The 26,329-nt window shown below is 45.2% G+C and overlaps 2 protein-coding genes across 10 annotated transcripts in view; both read right to left on the reverse strand.

Annotated features, from left to right (window-relative positions):
• Positions 1-520: 520 nt before the first annotated feature.
• Positions 521-23,027, reverse strand: LOC308572495 (beta-crystallin B3-like). Its single transcript, XM_081168632.1, has 6 exons — positions 20,408-23,027; positions 19,412-19,504; positions 15,068-15,186; positions 13,458-13,590; positions 12,924-13,066; positions 521-810 (listed from the first exon to the last, which is right to left on the reverse strand). The coding sequence occupies exons 2-6, from the start codon at positions 19,484-19,486 to the stop codon at positions 645-647; spliced, it is 636 nt and encodes a 211-aa protein (XP_081024758.1). The 5' UTR covers positions 19,487-19,504; positions 20,408-23,027; the 3' UTR covers positions 521-644.
• Positions 23,028-23,605: 578 nt separating this feature from the next.
• Positions 23,606-26,329, reverse strand: part of KIAA1671 — a 146,455-nt gene continuing 143,731 nt past the window's right edge. For all 9 annotated transcript variants that reach the window (XR_014001766.1, XR_014001767.1, XR_014001768.1 and 6 more), the window contains one exon: positions 23,606-24,959. The gene's annotated coding sequence lies outside the window, so the exon portion shown is untranslated. The remainder of the gene's footprint in view (positions 24,960-26,329) is intronic.

Genomic DNA, 26,329 nt, shown 5'->3' on the forward strand with positions numbered 1-26,329 from the left:
CGAGTTCTAGTGTTAGGAGAGAAAGAAACCTTTCTTTGTCCACTCTCATGTATTGGGTATGAACTTTTGCATATCCGTGTGTGTGTGTGTGACAAAAAACCTCCTAGGAGACATGATGGATGGAGCTTGGGCTGATGTGAGTGCAAGGGCAAAACTGGATGAACCAATGCTAAGTACTGGCAGCCTTGCATTATGGCCTTTTTTGGCACAAGGTGAAGACGTTGATTTCCCCATGTGTTTTAAGATCACTTGTGTCTTGATGGTGATATTACCTAAGGATCTGGCAGGAACCACTTTTGCTCCCAGTGAACAAGCCATAGGAACATTCAAAGCTGCCTTAGAGTGTGCCAGATTCACTTAGCCTGTCGCTGTGTCCACTCTCTGTGGCCATCCCCAGCCCTGTGAACACCTGAGGTCCTTTTTAACTAAAGCGGTGGAGGACTGAACAGGGGACCTGCTGCCTGCAAGTGACAAACGAGAGGAGACACAGCAAAGAGCAGAAGCCTTGGAGGCTCAGAACTTTATTGAGAACATTAGGCTTTATTTTTATTTAGACAGCAAAACACGGGCTTTTGCCAGCACTTCAGGGAGGGGAGGGTCTCATTTCTGTTTCTTCTCCTTGACGAATGTGACTCGCTATTACTTTAGCTTTCCTCAAAGCAGCCTCTTTTGTGCCATTGCTGGTCCCGGATGCGCCGCACTGACTGGATCAAAGGTTGGCTGGCATCCCACTCATTCCAGTGGCAGTACTCACCCTTCTCAAAGACGTACTGGCGGCCACGGTACCCGGGATACTCATATCCCACCCATCTATGGAGACAGAGGGGCAAGAGAAGGAGGACCTATCAGGATAGGCTCAGCCAGGCATCCTTCCCAACACAGCTCACCGCAGTAACAACTCATTTCCAAAGATCCAAACTACTCATTGAAGCCAGAACTACTCATTGAAGCCAGAACTACTCATTGAAGTCAGAACTACTGCCTTTGGGCTCTCAACAGTTCCTCTCCGAAGACAATTTACAAAATGAAATTTTCATTTACATAATAAGATTCAACAAAACAGAGCTATATGGTAGGTTAGGTATGAAAGTTGAAAAAGCTTGGTGTAAAATATGAAAAGGATACACAAACACACACACGAAGCCTCTTTTGGGAAGTAGTTCCACAATCAGGGTATTACAGCTGAAAAGGTCTTCTCCTGTATCCCAACGAAATGTACTTCTCCTGGTGGAAGAACCTGGATCAAAGGTCCCAAGGTAAACGTGGTGGGCTGTCAGGTTCATATGGAAGAAGGCCGTGTCCCAAACGGTTTACGGCACACTTCCCCAAGCTGGTGATATTGGACTACAGTTCCCATCATCCCTGATCATCAGTTATGCTGGCTGGGACTGATGGGAAATGGAGTCATGAGAGTAGCCATGATTTATGTTAGGGGGGCAAACCTCCATTAGTTATGTATTTTTATTGATTTACCTGATCTGGGGGGCAGTGTCCCCCCTGCCCCCTGGCTACACCCATGAATGGAGTCCAGCAATGTCTGTTGGGCACTAGCTTGGAGAAAGAATGGTTTTCCTTAATAGGGAGTTAGCAACATCTTGAATTGGGTCCTGAAATTAATTAGACGTCAGCACAAGTACCAGGAAGATAAGATCATCTTGCACCAGTTTTAATTTCCAGGTGCCGTTCAAAGGCAAATTCAGGCAGAATGTGTGTTAGAATTAGTTCACAGAATTAGTTCAAAAATCTCTGAACTATGCATAAAAGTAGTTCCCATGATTTCTGGTTGAACTAAACTAGGTTTGTTTCTAGTTTATCTTCAATTTCATTTTCTTACACACTTTTTTTACTCTCTAAGTTCGTAATTGTTGAGGGAAATGAACTCATTGAGTCACGTTCCACTGTCTGTGTGGTTCAATGTCTTCTGAAGTATATGTCACACCAGGACAGTAGCTGCTGAATTCCCTCCCACCCCGGAGGATCATTTAGATGAATTTAACAACATCAGCAGAGCCTACTGGATCAGGCCAAAGAGAGCCATCTCGTACAGCATCCTGTTCTCACAGTGGCCACCTAGATGCACTAAAGGGGAGAAGCCCTCAACCAGGAGCTTCTAGCAACTGGTATTCAGAAGCATTACGGGAGCTCCATTTTTTCTCTAGAAAGACAGATGCCAACAACTTGAACTAAACTGGGAGCTGAACCACTTGGTTTTGTAAAGGGACAAACATGAACTGGAATTACTTTCTGTTGGGGCATGTCAAACATGATCTAGTATTAGTTCCTTTCAAAAATGAACTTTCCAAACTCTGGTTACAATAATATAAGCTGGATTGGAGCCTGCCCTCTGCCCCCTTCCTGTGGGCTGCTATTTGCATTGGTGGGGGGCATGATTTTAAGGACATCCTCAAACTATTTATTTTAAAACCCAATCCTTGATTATGCTTGCATATCCTTCAGTTTTGAGCAACACATTCCAGGTCTCTGAGATTTGTTTGTGATGCAGGCGCTAATTAATTTGCTTACTATGTTTTTTGGGGTTATTTTTAGTTCATTTAAGCCACCACAAAGGCCATCTGACTGGAAAAAAGCAGGATATAAATGCTACAAAGGAATTCATTCATTTATAGATTGCTCACCCATCAGTGTCCTCTGGGTGAATTACATCTCAGGACTGGTCAAATAGTCCTTCAAGATGCTTTCCTGGGCATTTTATGGCCACTTGTGCTGCTTGTTACAGTTTTCAACTCATAGACTCACAGAATCATGGAGCTGTAGGGTTGCAAGGGACCCCAATGGCCCCATAAGCTAGGGTTACCAGAAGTCCCCGTTTCCCTGGGATAGTTCCCGCATTTGCGAATAATGTCCCTGGATTTCATCTAATATCCCCGGGAAACGCAGCAGCGGCAGTCTCAGCAGCCTGGAGCAGTTGGCTCTGGCTGGCTTCAGGAGCTGCTCAGAAGTCCCCATGTGATGGTGGTGCAGGGGCTCTAAGGTGGAGCTTCCGAGCTACTTCCACCTTCCCTGACCCCAGCAACTAAGCTGTGAAGGGAGGCTTCATGATGCCTACTGGAGCAGCCTCCCAACTCCTACTTGCGTGCAAGCAGGAACAGGGTGGGGATCTCTCAGTTAGGCAAGAGGAAGCTGAGGGATCCCCGCCTCCTCCTGCTTGCACACAAGTAGGAATGGGATTGGGGCTGCTCCAATGGGAAGGGAGGCATTGCGCTGCCCCAGCCGCTGCCGCTGCTCTCAGCCCTCCTTCTCTGCCTTCCATGCCTGACCCACTGCACACCGCTTCCCCCACCACCACCACTAAAGAACCAACAACTCAGGGGCTGCCCAGGCTCATGGAGAAAGGAGACAGAAGCCTCAGAGGAAGGGGAAACATAGCGGTTGAGGTCAAGGTGCCGGCCGCCCCTCTGCCACCGCCATTGCTGCAGCATCAACGCCCTGAACATGTAGTATGTATGTATGTAGGTATGTATTTAAAGTGTCCCCAGATTCATTAAAAAAAAATCTGGTAACCTTATTATAAGCCAAATCCCTGCAATGCAGGAATCGCAACTTAAGAATCCCTGGCAGATGGGTATCCAACATCTGTTAAAAAAACCTCCAGTGAAGGTTCATCACCTTCTGAGGTCACCTGTCCCACTGCTGAACAGCTCTACTGTCAGAAAGTTCTTCCTAATGTTTAGTCAGAATTTGAATCCAACTCTCTTTTCATTTTTCATTGTTCATGTCACTTTTTAATTCCCTTTTTTGTGGAATGCTTTCCCCAGGGAAAGATACCAGACACCAATCCATTTTTATTTGCCCAGAACCTTGTAGATTATTGCTTTGCATTTTTTTCTGTTTTAATCTCATTTAATGCAGCACCTAGAGAGCATTTGTACTGGACATCTGATTAATAAAATATATAAGACCAAAATGTTGCCCAAAGATCTTCAAGCACCCACCAGCCACTCTGGTTATAAGCATGATTGTTAATAGATCTTTCTCACTGGCCATTGTCCCTCCCAGAGCCAACTATGTATTACATTCATTTATAATATTTGAAGCATTTTTACTGCCACCACCCCAAATTCTTTGGCTGGAAAAGACTATCAGAGTAGCTTACAAAGATCTATAATGAGAGACAGGTTTTAAGAGCAAGAACCACGCTAATAGTCTTGGCCCTTGTTCCTCACATTTCAAATAATGTGAAGATGGAGGCCAGAGACTGGGAGAGAAAGACAAAGAGCAAAAGGGGGCCTGGACAAGGTGTGTGGACAATTAAAATGAGAGCAAGTCCTGGCAGAAACATTTATGGGGGTTGCTTCAGGAATGCCAAAATGGCTCAGGAAGTTGAAGGTTGTTCATGAAGGAAAGTCTGTTCCAAATGTGTTTGAGCTGTAGTCAGTAGCTCAGAGCCACCACTTTGGGGAACCAGCTCCTCCTTCCTGCATTTTTGGGGTTTCCGTGCCTCCTGCCTGTTCTTTTCATCTTTTTTTTTGGGGGGGGGAGATTAGCCCACATGCCAGAATGAGCCAAAATCGGTTGGATTACCTTCAGTGAGTTCCATCATTATTTATTTCATACAATTTATATTCCACTTGATTGTAAAAAAATAAAACCCTCAAAGTGGTTTACAACAAAGATAAAACAATAAAATTGTCTATAAGAAGAATTAATAACAATTTAAGACTTTCAAAAAGTTAAAGGCTAAAAGCGGATTAAAACTCACACTAACTTTCAACTGGGTAGGTTTGGCTAAACAAGGATGTTTTTAACAGGGCTATTGTTGTAAATAAAAATATGCCCTTTTCCCTTATGGGGTATCCAAGAGCCCATATAGAGTCCTTACATAGGTTCCCTATTGGTAGGAGAAAATAACAGAGGCCAACCAGAGAATATTGAGAAGCAAAGCAGCTAGTAAGCTTGATCTTTATTGATCTGTTGCAACAGGGTACCCCCCTCACACGCAGGAGAGGAAGAGGACCCAGAACAATAGCCTGCAAGGCCTTATAAAGACTTTTGAAATTCCCCTTCTCTAGATCAGGACCACCCCCAGAAACATTATGCATACATCACAGAAGGGGTGTGACCTAAGACCACCCCTCAGATACATCCCACCTACATCACAGAAATTTAAATGTTGTTTTTCTCTTCTCCTTGTTTATCTCCTGTCTAGCAGGTTCCTTGATTGGATTTTCTGGGGAAGCCTGGCCATTCTTTTGTAATGCTAAAATACTTATTTCCTGGGCCAGGTCACAGGCTCACACCTTATTCAAACACAGATTAAAGGAAGAGACAATGGGGAGGCTTTTCCATTTTTAACCTTGCAGAGAAGGGATTTGGTCAGTTTAGGAATCAAAATGGTTCCAGGTTTGCCTTCCTGTACTGATCTATGTATGTGCAGTTATGAACATTACTATATATCTAAGACCATAAAATTCCTATCACAATATTCCCCCCTCTGGGGCTAGAATTTTTCTTAAAAATTTTTGCCCCACAAATAATAACATCGTATGTTGTAAATGGATGTCTTTGTATGAATATATCATATAAAAATAACACATGTTGCGTTTTGCTACTAAATTGCTTGTGGCATTCTAACACTTTGGGAGAGACCATTTACTCAATAGTGTTCTATGCTTTACACCTAGCAGGAAGGTAAGGTCCACTAATGACTGAAAAGTGCAGTTTGCTTCCCCCCCACCATTTTAGTGTTCTCAGGTGTCAAGGTAGCTCTTCTGTGGTCTCACACTGACATAGTGCTACAGCAACACATCTTGTCTGTTGAATCCCCTCAGGGCTTTCATTTAACCATGTCGCCTGGCATTCACCATAGCTGGCACAGGTTTTGGGCATCTCGTGAGGGAGAGGTCTTCGCCTTGGCCTTTAGCTATGGGATTTTATTATAGGCTGTGGTCTTGGGCTCATGAGAAGTTGCTCACTTGCACTTAAAGGACCAAAAAGCTAATTGCAGCCTGGATACACTTGCCCAATTCAAACTGAGTCCAATTTGAATTTATCTTGCCCCATGGTTCTCAAGTCTTCAAACCAATCTGTTAAAAGAAAACCATTCTTAACAAGGGCAGTTGTCCAAATAAGTCAATTTAAGTCTATAAGGAATCATTCCTGCTAAACCAAAGCATATCCACCTTCATGTACCTGGTGTTTTATGGGTCCAGAAGTTTGTCATTGGCAAAAAGAGGTTTAACACATATTAAAATGGATAGGGAAAGTTGGCAGAGTGCCAGGTGGAACAATGTGGTTATAAATTGATCTAAACATTGGACTACACAATAGTGTGAGCTATTAGAAAGTATAAAATGCATGAGAATTCTCCATTGGTGTGTAAGCAATAAGACATTAAACATAAAAACAGTTACACACAGGAAAAAAAATTGCCCCCCTTTGTGGAAATCACACTGTCAGACACATTTCAACATTCTTACATAATAACACATAATACAAAACAAAATAATTAAATATCTGTTGCATATCTTGACACAATTGCGATCTTTTACGTATGTATCTTTTGAATCCTGGAGCAGAGGCTTGAGGTTCAAGTGAAAAAATGTCCTTGCAATTCAACTCCTCCCCCCTTTGTCAGCCCCCCCCCCCCCGTCAGTCTATAGCCTTTGAAAGAGATAGCTGTGGGCACTTTGAAAACTCTGGTCTTGTGATAGTGAAGAACTGAGTTGAGGGGTTGTTGCTGCTTTTCATCATTGCACATCTGTAGAAGTGATATCCTGTAAGGGGGCAGGGTTTTGGGGAGACTTAAACACAGTTAGACAAGAAAGGGGCAAAAGGCAAAAAGGATGTCCTCCAGTTTCCATGGGAAGCTGCAAATAATAACAATCTTAGTGGATGAAACATTTTATTCATTATCACATTTCCATATAATTACTGTTATTATCTGCTAAGTTTGTTTGCTTTCCTTCACTTAATTTTTGTTGTTGTTGTTCTTTTCATATTAAAAATAAAAAATTACTCCACATGTAGAGAAAGAGAACTGTAAAAATACAAAGGTTAAAAAATAAAAAGAAAGCAAAAAATTAATTACCAGTTAGATGAAAATGGACTTGAGACAAAAACATCAGATTCAGAAAATAACTATTATTAAATAGTACAAAGATATTATCAAAACCACACAGATTACTACTGGACTGGGGGGAAAAAGGGAAAACAATGGGGAAAACTTAAAATTCACCATGTGCTATCCAATAAAAGAACTTCATGAAACTGACTTTCAACATGTGATGAACATGTCCCCAAAGTAAAACACACACACACAAATGACCTATGAGGAACCAAAAATAAATAAATGCTAAGACACACAATTAATAAGCAACCTGAAGTAATCTGTTTTGGCATTCTAACATCCCAAATGAAAATAAAAGAGTGTTTCTTGATGTGACAACATCAGCTGTAATGTTAATACTGGGAAATGAGTTAATACCAATAAAAAAATGAATGGCAATTTTAAAGTTGTGCAGGTACCTTGCACTAGCCAAAATGACAGAATTAGTAAGAAATGCTCAAACAATGTTTGGTTGTGCTTCGATTAACTTCATAGACATCATGGAGAAACTGATTAAATAAATGAAAACAGATTATTTGTAACTTAAAGTGTCAAAGCCACAAAGAGATAGAAGGAAATCAACTAATGTAGCAGGGATTCAGACTTGTTTTGCTGAACAGAAAGAAAGTGACTGTTTGGCTTTAAGTGAAGAAAGACAAAAGGAAAAACAAATGCATTTACTTTTTATAGAGTATTTAAATCACTGTTTGCATCCCTTCATTATCATTTGTGCTGTGGGAGAAAAGAAGGGACACTCTGTTAAAAGGGAAAATTATTTCATGTGAGAGGTCTGTCAGGAAATGCTATTCCTAAAATGCATAGGCATATACACACACACACACACACACACACAAAAAAAACTTATGAAATTTAAATCCCATTGGGGGGGGGGGAGAAACTACTCAAGAGAGGAACTCACAGTGGGAGTGCTTTGATATTTACCTGTGAAAAGAATTTGGCATGTCAAGTACTTAACTATTGTCTTCCTGGAGCAAAACACATTAAGGATGATTTCCCTCAATGGCTCCCAAGTTTTACATAAGGAAATTTGTATAGGTTTCAGGCTCTCCAAACCTTCTCATCCCCCCCTCCTTTCTCTCTCTCTCTCTTTTGTAAGCTGATCTAGCCTCTGTGCATGTGCAGAGTTCATGTCTCAGCAAACCTTTTATACCATTGAAAATGTTGCATCTTTTGGCTCAATTAGAATAAGGAAGGGAAAGGTAAGGAGTAGATTTTAAAAATAGGGTTAGATTTTAAAACAACAAAAAAGAGAAACTCAGCAATTTAAGAATTCACCAAAGCTAGCAATTTCAGCCCAAGCTTCCTTTATGTACAGGAAAGGGCTATCATTATTGGTCATTTTATCTGGTCATTCGCGGAACAATCAACCGCTCTCTTATTTATGAGTAAAAATGGCCAGGTAAGGAGTGGTTTTTTAAAATAGGGTTAGATTTTAAAACAAAAAAGAGAAACTCAGCAATTCAAGTATTCACCATTCAGCCCAAGCTTCCTTTATGTACAGGAAAGGGCTAATATCCCTCTGGCCATTCGCGGAACAATCAACCGCTCTCTTATTTATGAGTAAAAATGGCCAGAGCGTTAGAATTCATAGGATTTTTTAACATTCTCAGTCATTTCAGCCTTACCATTTGCAGACAAAAAATTATTATTATTATTATTAATATTATTTTCTGCGCCTTAATTTACAGGAATGTCCAAGGCTAATTGTACTTGATTATTCATTTGTATGTGCTTAAACTTTGAATTGACTTTTAAGTTTGATTAAAAAAAAATAGTAGACAAAATGATAAATACTGTAATCACTCAAATGCTTGATATTACCAGTTGTGCTTCAAAACATCATGGCTTTTACCTCTCACCTTTAAAACTAAAAAGCAAAGCTAGGCTGAATTTCAACTCCATTACCACACCAGAATTTAAGAATTACCCTCCAATGCTTGCAGACACATGGTCTTCCACACAGCCACAAATTGGGAGAGTTGAAAGGGACCCTGGGGTCATCTAGTCCAACCCTAAAATACAGGGTTCATAGCAAGATTTGTACTACCAGAAACACACACATTCACCTCTCACCTTTAAAAACAAAGAGCAATCTGGGCTGGATTTCAACTCATCAGCCACAAATTGGGAAAGTTGAAAGGGACCTGGGGTCATCTAGTTCAACCCTAAAATACAGGGTTCATAGCAAGATTTGTACTACCAGAAACACACACATACTTATGTACACAGACACAACTGGGGAAGAGATCACAAGCCATGCGCCTATCACAAACCATGCGCCTATCATGTACTAAGGAAAAGGAAAATAAAAGTACCCAATTCTATACAGATCTTGAAGCTAGTTTGAGTGAGTGTTTACTTCCTTAGACTAAAGAGTGAAAATTCCTATAGAAATTATCTTTAAAAGAAGATTGAAGTTAACATTTTTCCTAAGATAGGGAGAGGATCTTTTATAAAGCAAAGTTTAAACAGCCATAGATTTGATTTAAAAGGAATACAAGAGTGAACAATTTTTCCTGAACTTGCAGAGGAATAGTAAGCCTAATTTATGCCCCCCCCCCTTTGCAGTTTCCTTTAAAGGAAGCTTACTCGGGAGTAAATTTACCTGGCACAGAATGAGAAGGAGAAAGGGAAAAAACCCTGAAAGAGACAGAATGAAACAAGGGGGGACATTTTCTAAGAAAAGAGGCCAGGACGTCTTATAGAGACTGATATCAGGAGCCTTACAATAACTCTTCTGTCCAACCAGATCAAAGTTAAAACTGGACTCAGATATTTTTCTTAGAAGGAACACCATACTTTCATAGGCATATGCTTAATGAAATACATACACTGCATCTTAGCTTGAGAGAGCAGTTGGCTCAACTAGGCTTTTGCAGCAGAAACATTAGGTTAACTTAGACTGGAACACAGGTATACTTGCAAACTCAAAAGTTACAACAAAACATTTACCATTAGACTTAAATCGCCCTCCTCACTTAAACTAGAGGAAGGAGGTGGGGTAATTCCCCTTTCAGAACACAAGTAGCACGTATACAGGATTTTACCACTTGGGAGGAAAACTCTTTTAGAGCCTCTCTCAAATAACAAACATTTGCACACTCCATTCTCCATTTTGTCTTGCTTTTAAGATTGATAAGGCTCAACATGGCTTCCTTAGATTTAGAATTTGGAGCAAGCTTGCATTTTTATTTTAGATGGCACATTTTAGATAAGCAGCTGCTGGATGTTACCTAAGTACAATTTAAACACAGGAACAACGTTTCTTAAACACAAATTGAAGGGGACTGTCAGAGTCCAGGCGGGAAGTAAGCACCAACTGGGCTTCTTTCACGCCAGGGGTCTGGGGACTATTTTTCTTTTGACTGAGGTGCACCCATTTTCAATTAAAAGGGTTTTGGACCTGGGCAAAACTCCGAAGGGTCCGGAAAAGGGGAAACCTGGACAAAAAAAACTTGGGGATACCTGGACAAATCTCCGATGGGAAAACTTGGGGATCCAAGGGAAAAAACCTGGGAATACCTGGACAAATCTCCGAGGGAAAAACCTGGGGATCCGAGGGAAAAAACCTGGGGATACCTGGACAAATCTCCGAGGGGAAAAACCTGGGGATACCTCACTTAATCTCTATTCTACAACTCACAGCAACCTCCCTGCCTTTTACAATCTAACTCAGAGTCCCTACTGAACGCTTGCACACTTGCAATGCCAGATTGAGACTCAGAAATGACAAAGAAGGAAAGGAATCAGGTGCCCTTGCTTTCTCCGCTCACAGGTCATCTCTAACAAAGATCGCCATGGCAGAGGTGCGGCTACACCTGGGAGTTATAGTTTTGGGAATTATAGTTTTCAGTGCAGAAGAAATTGCACAACCTTTCTGGGCAAAACTCCGAAGGAATAGGTTGGCATACAGAGTTAAGTGGAAGAAATCACACACAACCTTTGCCTGGGCATACTCCGAAGGGCTAAGGCTGGTGTTGAGATCGAGGGGACAGAAAGGAGTAGAAGGCAATTTTTTCAAGAGTTAAAGTGAGGAAAGAAGTAAGGATTTGAGAAGTATAGGTTTGCTGTGGTTTGCAGAATCCCACCCCACTACCCATTTTTCCTACTCATACTCACTTCGCAAGCGCTGTCCTGGTGATCCCGGGATCTCTTGACTGGTTGTTTAAGGCCGGCCTGATCAAGCTTTGCTTCCCCTGGTTAGCCTCGCTGAACTCCAAGTTATTGCCAGACCCTGGGACCGATGGAAGACTGGTTATTCCTCCTGGCAAACTGCCTGGTGCGCGCTGGATAACCAGTCCTTCCTCCCCCCCAGAATCCGGGTAACCAAAAGTCCCTTCGTGCGTGGTCGCCATCTGTTGTAAATAAAAATATGCCCTTTTCCCTTATGGGGTACCCAAGAGCCCATATAGAGTCCTTACATAGGTTCCCTATTGGTAGGAGAAAATAACAGAGGCCAACCAGAGAATATTGAGAAGCAAAGCAGCTAGTAAGCTTGATCTTTATTGATCTGTTGCAACAGGGTACCCCCCTCACACGCAGGAGAGGAAGAGGACCCAGAACAATAGCCTGCAAGGCCTTATAAAGACTTTTGAAATTCCCCTTCTCTAGATCAGGACCACCCCCAGAAACATTATGCATACATCACAGAAGGGGTGTGACCTAAGACCACCCCTCAGATACATCCCACCTACATCACAGAAATTTAAATGTTGTTTTTCTCTTCTCCTTGTTTATCTCCTGTCTAGCAGGTTCCTTGATTGGATTTTCTGGGGAAGCCTGGCCATTCTTTTGTAATGCTAAAATACTTATTTCCTGGGCCAGGTCACAGGCTCACACCTTATTCAAACACAGATTAAAGGAAGAGACAATGGGGAGGCTTTTCCATTTTTAACCTTGCAGAGAAGGGATTTGGTCAGTTTAGGAATCAAAATGGTTCCAGGTTTGCCTTCCTGTACTGATCTATGTATGTGCAGTTATGAACATTACTATATATCTAAGACCATAAAATTCCTATCACACTATATCGTTCTATATCGTTTTAACAGGGATATATCATTCTAAAACGCCACAGGTTTTTTTACCTTTTTATTTGTCAAAGCGGCTGTCTTCCTACTGCTGGTTGCTGACTGCTCTGCAGTGCCCTCTGGTGTCACCTTTCAACAACTCATTAGGACATAATGTGTCCTGTGGCTGTCAAAACCATTTCTTAGCCCTTCCTTAAGGTTAAAAACCCCTGGAAAAGACCCTGATGTTGGGAAAGATTGAGGGCACAAGGAGAAGGGGACAACAGACGACGAGATGGTGGGACAGTGTTCTTGAAGCTACTAACATGAGTTTCACCAAACTGCGGGAGGCAGTGGAAGACAGGAGTGCCTGGCGTGCTCTGGTCCAGGGGGTCACGAAGAGTCGGACACGACTAAACGACTAAACAACAACAAGGTTAAAAACCCTGAGTGTAGATCTGCCCCAGGTGCTAAAAAGAGTACAGTGAAGGCACCTGCCTGATGTCAATAGGAAGGGAGTTCCAGAGTGTAGGTGCTGCCACACTAAAATATCCATTTTCTACAAATGTGGAATAGATATTATGAAGCCCCTGCAAGAATGCCAGATCTGCCAATTGCAGCGGTCAAGGGGGAAAAGATATGGGGCAAGCTGGTCCCAAATTGTTAAGGGCTTTATATACTAATTCTAAGGAAGCTGATTTAGGGATTTGCTCTTCCAAGAGAAGCAACTATGCAAAGAAGCCCCCTTCTGAAGCAGGGGCACCCCCTCCACCTTTCACATGGGGCTACAGGATTTGCCCCCCCACCCCCACCCCCCGCTCCCTCCTTACATTCCATTCAGGGCCTTAATGCTGGCCACGCGGTCCTGGAAGCCATGAGCCCACAAGCTGGGGACGTCATCCTCCACGATCTCCATCTTCCTGCCCCCATAGCTGGTGTTTTCAAAGAGGTGGATCTTGTGGTCTGCACTGTCCTGCAATGGGAACAAGTGATGGGAGCTGGTGTGGAGTGGGGGTGGCTGAATGGGTCCCTGAACCCTCTCCCCCTGCAACCACATATTCACAATGAAGAGGGAGGGGCTGTACCAGGACATTTGCTATGCATACAGAACGCATGTGATGAGAAGGAAGCTCTCTGCCTGAGCTCCTGGAAAGCTGTTGCCAACCAGAGTGGACAGCATGGTGCTAGAAGGATAAATATCCTGAACAAACACACAGGATATGATAAAGGGAGCATGAAACTGGCATACAAGGGCTGCCCAAGGCACTGGGGTGTCCTCCCCCAATGTAGGTCAGGACAACAACAGATACACATAATTTAGTCCATGGCCACTGCCCTTTCGTGGGCAAATATCTGTGACTTACGATCAGCAGGGGGCGAATGGAGAGGAGGCTGTCACTGCAGCGGCTGTTGGACCAGGAGTCCCAGCGAGGGTAGTCACCCTTCTCCAACACAAACTGCTCACCACTGAATGCCTGACGCTCAAACCCGAGCCACCTGTGGGAGGAATCAAACCTATTGTTGTTCCTCAGTCAACCTGAAAAGCTTGGCGTGTAAAGAGGTTGCTCCAAATTCAGACTACATGGCTATCATAAGCCAATATTGAATTCCTGTGCAGCATTTTCTGAATACTGTATGGAAAAGCACATGAATGTGACCTTTAGGAAGTTTGTAAATAAACCATTTTTAACTTACTAAACATGTGGTCTTTTTTTATACTGGGGAAGAGGGGAACTTTGGAAGGAACTCAGAAGGGCATATCTAACAGCCCATATTTCCTCACTTTACTTTGCTGTAGATTTTGTGATTTTAAATCTCTGCTGGGTTTGTCTCATCAGAGAGTACATGCCCCAAACCTGGATGTTGGCATCCAGGAAATTATTCTTTTATATCTATTTTTTCCTTGCCAGCAATAGTTAATTTGCTACCGATTGCCAGAATGTCTGTGTTATCAACATGTGAATGGCCCCTGTAACACTACCTCTAAATTTTGTGTATTAATTTCCCTCTGACCTAGACCCAGCCATGTAAAGTTTTAACCTGATTTTGGGAATATGCAAAATTAATTGTTTCTGTTTTGATTTTATTTTATTTTTTGTTCTTCTCTTCCTTAGTGGGTTGTGCTTTCTATAGGTAAGGAGCCCTGGGAAGTGGGCAGTGCCACATGACTCTTGGTTTTTTTGCGAGAGCCTAACATAGCCAGAACAAGACTTCTAGAAGCTGTGCTGATTGTCAATAAAGAAAACACAGGTTATGAACAGCAGTTATCAGAATCAGTACCAATTTTATCCCCATAACTCAGAGAGGAAGGCTGAGGGGCCAGGTTACTTACTGCTAGATGACCCTTTGGGTCCCTTCCAACCAGGGCCTTTTTTTTTTTTTTTTTTTTTTTTTGCAGCTGGAACTCACCAGAACTCAGTATATTCAGAGAGGGTGCCATTGCCATTATTATAAGAGAACAAAGGAGGTGTTTAGGTGCCAAATAGTTCTGGCATCTATTTTTCTAGAAACTCTACAATTCTATGATTCTGGAAGTGAGTTTGTGACAGGAGCAATTCCTCTTAGCCAATTCACCTCTTGCTCTGCTTGCTCCCTTTGGGATCACCTGGGCACAGCATTTAAAGCTTTTTTTTTTTTTAAGGACACACAGCTGCCTGTAATTGGCTGCACAGAGCTGAGGAGAGCTGAGGAGTTCACTGCAGCTTTGCCGCCCCCGGGCCTTTCCTGACTGGCACCCCCCCCCAACTAGAACTTTGCAGCAGTCCAGAACTAGAAAAGAGGTGCCTTCAGGGGGCAACTAGGGGCATTATACACCTCTCAAACTACTTTTACTCCTCACAAAAGCTTCTGGGATAAAACCCAAATCAAAATTGGGTGCTTTTAAAATCTAGCTTTCCTTGAGAATGCTCAAATTTCAAGACATGTGCTTCTAGCCCGGTGTGGATCCCTGCTCTCTCCCATGCTTGGTACTCACGGGCCAGCCTCCACCTGGATGGAGCCCACTTTGTCCAACTCCTTCTCCGTCACGTTGGGGTTCTCATCCATGAGCTCACATTTCCTGCCCTGGAAATTCTCCATCTCGAAGAGGGTGACCTAGATGAGGGCACAGAAGCCAAGTGGCCCAACAGCCATCAAGGGGTACAGAGCCTCAAAAAGGAGCATGTACTGATGGAGAAACAGTTTGGGGAGAGAAGCTATCAGCCAGCTTGTTTGCAGGGGGAGAAAAAAGCATTCCCAAATTGAGATGCTCTCCACCAAAGGTGACACAGACACCTTTAGGACAGACAGAGCTGTTTCTCTCTGTGTGGAGGAGGGAAGGCCAAAGAATGAAGACTCTCTGAATATGTTTGCAGCTTCCAGCAGCTCTTATTTTTCATTTGTATTCCACCTTTCCTCCATGGAGCCTGAGGTGGTATGCATAGTTTTCCCGCTTCTCGTTTAATCCCCACAACCACCCTGTGAGATAGGTCTGGCTGAGTGGGGATTTCAACCCGGGTCTCCCTGGTCGAGCACTCTAACCACTGCACCACACCACAATTAAGACACAATTGTGGAGAAATTTGAAAGACTTTATTCAGGGACAACAAGGACACAACCACAGAGGCAGGGGGGCAGTGTTCAAAAAGTAGCTTCTAACAAGAGGCCCAAGAAAGGTGCAGGAAAACTTTTGTTAAGGAAAGTTTTATAAGAAAAAAACTGCTCCTTTTCCCTTATGGGGTATCCAAGTAGGTTTCCTATCAGTTGGAGAAACAGAGGCCAACCAGAGTATATAGAGAAGCAAAGTGGCTAGTAAGTCTGATCTTTATTACCGTAACTGTTGCAACAGGGTCCCCACTCCCCACATGCAGGAGGGAGGAGAGAACCCTGAACAATGGAGCGTGAGTCCTTATACAGACTTTTGAAACTGCCCACCCTGTAGCTCAGGACCCCTCCCCCAAAAAACATAATACATACATCACAGAAGGAGGCGGTCTACAGCAAAAATAAATCACAGGAGGTGGTCTACAGCAGAAATCCTTTCTGCCAGGATACCTGATAATGGTCACTGATTGCACTGATTACATTACCTGGGCATTACCTGGGCAGCCAGGCTCACCCTTATACACAAATATGTGCCCTTAAGACAGGATTTGTAAGCAAAAGACAATGGGGAGGATTTCCCATTTCCTTCCTCCTTGCAGAAAAAAAAATTGAGGTCAATTTGGGAGAGTCAAAATGGCTTTAGGATTGCTCTCTCAGACAAATGGTATGTATGTGTTTGCCTTGTACATTTATGAACATTTAATTTATATTTGAGACCTTAGAATTCTCATAACAAAAGCCTTAGAGAAAAGAGGTGGAAGTGAAGGAGAGGTGTGTGTTGAGGAAAGTAATAGTTCAAATATGTAGCAAGTGATGGCCAGCTCACTGAAAGCCGACAAGGTCTTGAAGATATGATTGCCAGGTCTCGAGGTCTGATTTGAAGCCTCTGGGTTTGCCTGGACCCCTCCAGCTGGAGGACTTGATTCTCAGGGTGGGTGAGAGTACCTTTATCAATAAGAAAAAATATTAAGAAAACTGTGCATACAGCTTGCAAGCTTCAGCTTGGCAGGAGCTGGCTGCAAATTGGGGGGGGGGTCCCTGCCTTCCTTCACTCCTCTCTCCCAAGTAACCTCTGTTTCCTGGGCCTCTTACCATGACATCACCAGGGGCCACTCTTAGGTTTCAGGCCATCACTGGATGAAGGCAACCATCATCACCAGGCCCAGCCTGGCAGCCCTGATGCCACTGCAAGAACATTCATCCCCAACAGGCTGTGCATATCTGAACACAGGAGGCTCTTCAGCAGTCGGCCCAACCATTAGACACAGTGAGGCAGCTGCCTCAAGTACAGAGTGGTCAGGAGCCCCCCAGGCCCTGAGATTTCAGATCTCTCTGATACCCAGACGAGTTTTCCAGAGATAGGGAGCAATGCCACAGGCTCAATAGGTCACTGGGAAGGCAGTTGAATTTAGGTATCCAAACTCTTGAAAAAGAAGAAAAGGAGCAGAAGGTGGTCTAGTATAAACCACCAGAAAGTTTACACAGACAGCCCAGAACGATGAAGGGGGCTCTAACCAGTTACGTTGTTGCAGAAACCCTTGGCTGTCTTTGCACACATGCGCAGCACATGCCCACAAACACCTCCTACCACAGCCGGCTGTTGTTGGGCAGGAAAGGAGAGGCTGGGGAAAGTGTATGTGCTGGGGAAAGGGAGAAGCTATGGGGAGCCCAGTGCTTGGGAAGCAGGGAGGGCCTGAGGAAGGGATGCACCTGTGAGACCCATACCCTGCCCTAGACAAGCGCAATGCCCTTGAGTGCAAGGTGCAAGCAGGAGGGCTGAAGGGGTCTTTGCCCTCCCTTAAATATTTGAGGGGCTGCCCCCCCAAAGTGGATAGGCATTGCCTTTCAAATGGTGTGTGTGCACTGCATCATGTGATCAATTATGGGGACGGGGCTTACATCCCCCCCCCAACTTTTATTCAAGTTGCCACCCCAGCTAAAAGGGCTGTGGCTAGCAAGACAGTGGCCTGGCACATCCTAGCCCAGTGATATGCAGAAATGGCAGCCCTGGTGAAAGTTGGCTGCGCAGCACCCATACCCAGCTGTCATGGGAGGCAAGCGTGCTGCCCCGCCACCTGCCCTGATCCAGCTCACCAAGAGGTGCCACTTGGGCAGTGAGTCCTGCAGGAGATCCAACTAGTCCCCGGGGTTGGGAGAGCAAGGTTGCCGGTCAAAGTGCGAGAGGAGCCGATTGCCCAGCAATCCCAATTCCGGCCTGAGTCCTAAGCTACAACGCTTGCAACGTCAATGTTTTTGCACCCTTAAGGATTTTGCTCCTGGGACAACTGCCCCAACACCATGCCACCGGCAAAGGCCACAAACTACATGCTATGGAAATATCACATCACTCCTTGCATGTTTGCTGGTACATGGAGGTCGGGCTGTGCTCAGACTTGCTCTTGGCAAGCAAAAGATTTGTTGGAGAAGTCAAGAGTGCCATCTTCTGTCTAAATCTATAACAACCAGCTCTGAAAAAAATACAGTGGTACCTCGGGTTAAGTACTTAATTCGTTCCGGAGGGCCGTACTTAACCTGAAACTGTACTTAACCTGAAGCACCACTTTAGCTAATGGGGCCTCCCGCTGCTGCCGCGCCACTGAAGCCCGATTTCTCTTCTCATCCTGAAGCAAATTTCTTAACCTGAAGCACTATTTCTGGGTTAGCAGAGTCTGTAACCTGAAGCATATGTAACCTGAGGTAGCACTGGTATCTGCTTCTAGTAAAACGTGCACCATGTATTGTTACATGCCCCCTATTCAATCTCTGAGCAGTGAGAGAATTCAGGAGTTCCAGGAGCTTACCTAGTTGCATTCCTTGGAATGAAGGTCAATGGAGACTGTGGAGTCTTAAGGCTATATGACATTAAAGGTAAAGGGACCCCTGACCATTAGGTCCAGTCGTGACTGACTCTGGGGTTGCGGCGCTCATCTCGCTTTATTGGCCGAGGGGATCTGGCGTACAGTTTCTGGGCCATGTGGCCAGCATGACTAAGCCGCTTCTGGCAAACCAGAGCAGCACACGGAAACGCCGTTTACCTTCCTGCCGCAGCGGTACCTATTTATCTACTTGCACTTTGATGTGCTTTCGAACTGCTAGGTTGGCAGGAGCAGGGACCAAGCAACGGGAACTCACCCCGTCACGGGGATTCGAACCGCCGACCTTCTGATTGAAAAGTCCTAGGCTCTGTGGTTTAACCCACAGCGCCACCTGCATTGACATTATTTACACATTATTTACAACATGAGCATAAATGGAGGGACTCACAGCATTAAAACTCCCAAGGATCTGGTTTCTCCATTAGTCAAGTCACAGTTTGGGATCCAGCACAGAGCAAGCAGGCCTCTGGGTCTCTGGCTTCCAGCCTGTTTTCAGCTCAAAACTCACTCTCTCTCCTGGCTATTGTTCTCTTCTCTCTAACAGTTAGGTGAGAGGGGCGGAGGAAAGGACCCCACATCTGCCTGGAGGGCCCCATCATTTAGTTGTTGCCCTTGTTACCTAGCTCTTTTTGGGGGAATGCCATTGAGGACACTTAAGTAGCCAGCTAAGCTTCTTGTTTCACAGAGAAACTTGTCTGAACAGCTCAGCAATATAACCCTTTATTTCTACCCTCACTGGGTACAGGACCCCAAGAAGGGGCTCGGGGCATCATCCAGACTGACTGCCCAAACCTGCAACAGTATAAAATCTTCAGGGGCTTTGTGGGACAGGGAAGGGATGAATTCAACACTTGCCATACCTTGTAATTTGGCCCCATTTCCTCTGGGCTCTCCGCAGCTGCCATCTCCTCCATAGGGGTCTGTTGTTCAGTCATGGTGTCTGCAATCAAACCCTGTCCCGCCCCCATCCCCGTGCAAGTTAGAGATGGTTATTGCTCCAAGGAGGAAAATCCTCTCTGCCAAAGATTTCTGCCAGGCTTTCTGCCAGGGAGCATGAGAATGAAGAGATCATCATCTGCATAAGGAGACTCCCAGTCTCCAGGGACTCTGGGAGATTGACCTGCAAAGAACTGGCCAAAGTAAGGCAGTAGTCATTCCTACTTTATTGTCTAGCTTTAAGACCAAAAGGGCAGGAGAGCTTTGGGGAGGAGCCTATTTGTGATGGAGGCAACTGTCGACTTCATTGGACTGGAGACAGGGGACACAGGAGTGGAGAGTAAACACATCCCACACCCAGCTGGTCTTTTTCTCATTCCTTATTACTGGTGAAGCTGGTTGACCCTTAGGATTCCTTCCAACTCTGCAGTTCTAAGCTTCAGGGAGGCAGAGACACATGGAAGGTTCTCCTCCAAGAGTGCATGACTCAAAGCTCGGCACCTCAAGGAACTGCAGAGCAGCACACTGCATTTTTGCTGCTACAGATCAACCCTGCAAGATTCCTCTCAGCACTCTGCCCACCCACTGACCCACAATGAGTTGTAGTTCAAGACGCCACCTCACTTGCAGCTTCCTTCAGGTTTCAGTCTTGGAATTCCACTGCCTGGTGTTCCAGTTCCCCACCCTCCCAAGGCCCTCCGCGACATCTCCCTGGCCTTCCCTCACTGCTGTCGCTGGTACAAAGACAGATGCCGTTACATACAACTGTCTTTAGGTCTCATCTACCCCTTTTTTTGGCTGTGGGGGGATAACATGGATCAAAAGCTTAAGTATGACATTCAAAAGCTTTTGCTGGAGGTAGGGAAGCGCTATGCGAAGGACTCCAGGGTAACCATGGTCTGATGAGGACACATTCATACCTCCTTTTCCAGATGCTGTTGGAAACTCTGGCAGGCAGGCAGGCAGGCAGAGGAAGCAGGCGCCTATTTATGCGCTTGCCTCTGAGCACAGCCCTGGCTTTGAGGGGTGCTGAGGCAGCAGCAACTCCATCCAGCAGACCCCACCCATTGCCTTTCACTTCAATAGTGAGGGCTCCACTCCACAATACGGAGCCATTATGCAGAGGCCTCCCAGCTGACAGTTTGGAGAAGATTAACAGCCTGCCTGCAAGTCAGCCCATCAGCATGTTGGCACTGCTCCTTGCCAGAACTTCACAGAAGTTCTGGGTCAGCAGCTTTCCAACCCCAAAACAAAGCCCTTTCAGCAGCAGCAGACACTCGTGCCGTATGTCCCAGGCCAGGGAGATGTTGCGGAGGGCCTTTCCATTGAAAGGAGCAAGAATTCTGTGCCTCCAGTCTCAGGTTGCTGGTCTTTAAAAGGCAGGCTCATGAGAATCCTCATCCAGGTTATTAAAACTAGGTGTTTATTCTAGCGAGTGGAAGTGATTTGAACCAGCAATGTAAGGAGGATATTGACAAGCTGGAACATGTGCGGAGAAGGGAGACCAAGATGATCAAGGGTCTGGAAACCAAGCCTTATGAGTTGAAGGAGTTGGGTATATTTAGCCTGGATGAAAGGAGTTATGATTGTTATCTTCAAATATCTTAAGGGCTATCACACAAAAGATGGAGCAAAGCTTGTTTTCTCCTGCTCTGGAGGGTAGGACTCGAACCCGTGGCTTCAAGTTCAAGAAAGGAGATTCCAGCTAAACATCAGGAAGAACTTTTTGACAGTAAGAGCTGTTCAACTGTTTGACAGTGGCAAGGTCTCCCTTGGGAGGTGGTGGACTCTCCTTCCTTGGAGGTTTTTAAGCAGAGGTTGCACGGCCATCTGTCACAGCTGTTTTAGTTGAGATTCCTGCATTGCAGGGGGTTGGACTAGATGGCCCTTTGTGTTCCGTCCAACTGTACAATTCTATGATTTATGAATTTTGCTCTGTCTGTTTTGCATGTCTATGCATCTTCCTCTAGGTGCCAACCAGCTTAGCTTCAGCAAAGTGGTGAACGCATCACAACACTCATTCAGATCATTCTCTGAAGCCAGCAACTTGTGGTCTTGCAACTTGTGTGGAATTCTTTTGCTATGCTTCATAGCAGCCATCATCTGGTAGGATGCAAGAGTTGGAACTGGGACCCAAGCTGCCCGAAAATGGTATAGCTGCCACCTCAGGAGTAAGAAAGGGCCCTGCCAAACTCCCATCTCTAGTCTTCTCTCCTTTCCAAACTATATGTATAGGAGGGGGGAGAAAAAGAAGGCAGAGATGCTGGGGCCCTTCTTCAGCTACCTGTTCCCTCTTTCTGGCTAACTCAGAGAGAGAGCAAGCAAGGCTGCTGCAGGTGAACAACCCTTGCCCCCCCCCATCCTGTTCTGAGAGAGTAACATTTAAAAACAGACTGTGGAGTCTTCTATGGGGGAGGAAAAGGGGAAGGAAAACCTTCTGCTTCAATAAATGTGAATAGTTTAAAAGAAAAATGAAAGATGGACATGCAAAGTCATTCTGAATGCTGTTTTTAATCAGATATAGTTGTCCAAGCATTTCTTAGTAGTAAAACTACTAAAATACAGAATTTCAGTGCCTTGCACAAGCACAAAAGAGAACCCGTGTGTGTACAGATTCAGAGGGATTTGCCCTGATGACACCTTAATCTCGCTCCTTTGTGCAGGGCCAGCTCCCCAGGGAATCCAGGCATTGCATACATTCCAACAAACCCCCTGCCTCCCCCCCCCCCCCCAGCATGAAAGAGATGCTGTGGATGCCCCAAACTTTGCTGCAGGCCCTCACATCCCAGCAAAAGGTTTCTGCTAGGCTGGGAAGGAGTCTGTAGGATGTGTGTGTGTGTCTGTGTGCATACTCAGTGCAATTTAAGGAAAGGCTTCTAGCACACATTAGAGTCACAGGTGGAAATCAAACCAAATGAGAACACCAGGACAAAATCAACTGATTTTTTTTTTTTAAAGCGAAGCAAATGGGAAGATTGTCAGCACCTTCAGGGGCATTTTGGTGCTAATCAAGTTTGCCACTACAGCACAGCCAACCCACCTAGCAAGCAAAACAAACAGACTAGGGCCAAACCAAAATATCCTGAGTCTTAGGAAGTGGCAAGGTCTGGGGGAAAATCTATACCCACAGCTACTTGAAAAGGAGGGGCATTGTGACAGCATCTCTTTAATCCCCTGTATATACCCACGCCCTTCCCAAACCATGCCAACTGGGTCTTCCCTGTGGGCTGGGAGTGGGGTGAGGATGCTGCTAAGCAGCACTGAGGACCCCAGGATACATCCTCAGTGGTGCTCAGAGCAGAATATATTATGTTTTCCTATGGCAAAATATTACTGCTATTTCTGCTCTGAGAGGAACCCATGGGAGGTGTCTGGTTTAATAGGGGCAGATCCCCAGGGGACGTACAAAGGTTATTCTGCCTCATCCCAAGGAAGAAGGTGCTCCATCCCAGGCACAGCCACTTAGCTGAGGAATGGTCTCCTGAAAGGGAGGGGCTGATTGGGAGACAGCACCATTTGCATGGGGCTTGGGCATAGGGAAGAGACAGTGTGGTGTAGTGGTTAAGAGCAGTGGACTCGTAATCTGGGGAACCGGGTTCGCGTCTCCGCTCCTCCACATGCAGCTGCTGGGTGACCTTGGGCCAGTCACACTTCTCTGAAGTCTCTCAGCCCCACTCACCTCACAGAGTGTTTGTTGTGGGGGAGGAAGGGAAAGGAGAATGTTAGCCGCTTTGAGACTCCTTAAAGGGAGTGAAAGGCGGGATATCAAATCCAAACTCTTCTTCTTCTTCTTCTTCTAGGCCGAAGACTGCAAAACCCACGTGGGGCAGGGCAGGGAAGAGCAGAAAAAGCCAATTGCGTGAGGAATTGGCACAAAGGTTACGAATGTCTGAAAGCCCACAAGGGCAAATTGGGGATGCTCATCTTCAGGGTTAGGCCTAGATCAGTGGGACACGTCCCCTTCCCATTCCTAAGGGCCAGTGCAGATGCATTTTTGTACTCCCAACAGGGCTGTGAACTTGTGAGACACTGCTCAGCAGTGAACTCTTCTGCCCACCACAGACCGTGTGTGCATGTCCATGGAGGACATCTGTGCAATGCAATAGAAATCTGTCTAATTCTGTGACAATATAAACTTTAATTTTCTGAAAATAGAACATTTCTGGGAAGAGCACTTAGGGGTAATGCTATTTTCTTAACATCCAAAGAAGGAATCCCAAACATGGGGGCTTTGGGTAAGGAAACAACAACAGAGAAACCTCACTATGGAAGAAAGAATCTTGCAGATCCTTCATGGGAACTTGTTCAGGTAAAGAGGCTCCCTAGATGGCAAAAGCAGAGACTCAGCAATGGAAAAGACCAAAGAGGAAGGAAGGTGCTTTGCAGGGTCATAATTCACCTGTCCCCCCCCATACATTCACAAGAATGAGCGACCCTGGATTTCTTTTGACAGATTGTGACAAGGTAAAAAGGCTTCTTAGAGTCTGTCTTCAGGAACGCTTGGAGACCACAGACAGGGACCCTAAGCTCCTTCACTGATATCATCCAAGTTTAACATTTGTGGAAAAATAGGTACACATTTCTGCAACTGAACTTTTGAAATAATCAGAGGAATATAAACTATTTATTTACCCCTTTATTTACAGAAAGAAAAAACTTAAACTTCCAGCAAGAGAACCCCAGCCGGGTTCCTACGCAGCCCTGAGACTGGCAAGGTGAGACTTCCCTTCTTTTTCCAGTAAATAGTGAGGGGTGGGGAACCACCCCTCATATTATTTACAACTATTTTAATGAGGACTGTCTGATGTTATTGCTTTATCCCTCTAGAAATGGGATGCCCATTACTCTGTGTGCTGACAAAACACACACACATACAATCTCACTTAAACAATAAAATCTCCTTTGATCCTAAAAAAGAAAGGAAGAGTATATATCACATTGTCTTGGCGGAACAGATGATCCACAAAGTTAATACCAGCCAATCAAAATTTTCTTAAAAAATAATCAGTCAAGTTTCCTCTTTCAATATGGCAGTAAACATAATCTGTTTCTTCCTCTTTCCATTTCCCATCCTCAGACAGCAACAAGTCTTTTTGCAAGAGACCAGCCTATAAGTTCATCCACTACAGCATCCTCTCTTTGTTCATAAGCCAACAAAGAGCAGGTTGGTGTGCCCAATTCCCCAGCCAGAAGGCCAGTGTGTCAGGCACAGCACCGCCCCGCCCCCCCGGCAGCTGGAGTGGGGGGGGGGCAGCTCTGCAGCACAACTAGGACCCACAGCTGCAGAGGGGCGGAATGGATCCTGAGGAGTTGGACAGCCTTCCGCATCAGGCCCACCATGGACATTCTTCACACCAGATGGAAAGGCACTGCGCACACAGCAGTCAGGGCGAGAAGCAGCAGCAGCAGCAGGGGAGAGGGGCGTGAGCAAGTTAAGGCTTCTTCTGTCTTCCAAGTCATCCGGACTTCCACCTGGAAAGTTGGGGGAGAAACACTATTTCATATCTGCTGGTGGAACAAGGCCTTCTTCACACAGTGCATAGTTAAACTGTGGAACTCTCACAGACAGGAGGCAGCGATGGCCACCAACTTGGATGGCTGTCGATGGCTTCCAGCCACAGTGGCTCTGCTCTGCCTTCAGAGGCAGCAATGCTTCTGAATCCCAGCTGCTGGAAAACGCAGGCGGGCAAGGGCTGCTGCGTTCGTAGGAGCAGTGCATCTTTCCCTCATTAGGGTCTAACTTAACCCGTGGGGAGAAATTGTTGCTCAGTGACGGAACACATGTTTTGCATGCAGAGCGCTTCAGATTTATTCCTTCGCATCTCTATTAAAACAAGAGCAGGTGGCTGGTAATGGAGAAGAACTTTCTTTGCCACAGACTCTGGAGAGCCCCTGCAAGCCAAAGGAGGCCATGCTTTCATATATTATTATTATTATTATTATTATTATTATTATTATTATTATTATTATTATCATCATTATCATCATCAATAAATTATTACTATTATTACTATTATTATTGTTCAGCTGCTAACAACCCTCTTCAAATTCCCGATAGCCATCTTCAAATATCTCAAGGACTGTCACGTGGAAGATGGAGCAAGCTTGTTTTCTCCTGCTCTGGAGGGTGGGACTTGAACCAATGGATTCAAGTTCTAAGAAAGGAGATTCAGAATCAACATCAGAAAAAAACTTTTTGACAGTAAGAGCTGTTCAACTGTGGAACAGTCTCCTTTGGGTGGACTCTCCTTCCTTGGAGGTTTTTAAGCAGAAGCTGGATGGTCCTTTGTCACGGCTGTTTTAGCTGAGATTCCTGCATTGCAGGGGGTTAGACTGGATGATTCTTGAGGTCTGTTCCAAATCTACAATTCTAGGATTCTACAAGTAACTTGCGTCTGCTAATTCCAACAGGCAGGAGTGGCCCATTTCACCACTTGAAGCAAAATGGGAATTTCTCCCTCCTTCCCCCTCCCCACCCCATCCCTTCCCTTCCACCGCAGGAGCCTTGGTGTCAGGGAACTGCCATCAGCTCAGAGGCGGGAGGTGGAAGGGCAGTTGGGTTGCAGGGAGCCGCCAAAGATTGCGAGAAGCAGCTTGTCCTCCGAGGAGGAGCGAAGCCATGCCTCCAGTGGGGAAAGGGATGCAGGGCTCGGAAGATGCAAGGGAGAGCCGCAACACTGAACCTGAGCAAAGCGGGGGGGGGGAGGCAGGTCCCCCCTTGCCCATGCCCTCTCTGCGCAGAGAGGGGAGGCGTAGGATGGGGGTCAAAAAACTGCTCTGCTGGGGAAACTTTAAGGACCGCCCACTCCCAGATTCTGCTAGTGACTAAGCAGACATGGAAA

This window comes from Podarcis bocagei (genome assembly GCF_964188305.1).
Source record: "Podarcis bocagei genome assembly, chromosome: 13".
NCBI lineage: Eukaryota > Metazoa > Chordata > Lepidosauria > Squamata > Lacertidae > Podarcis > Podarcis bocagei.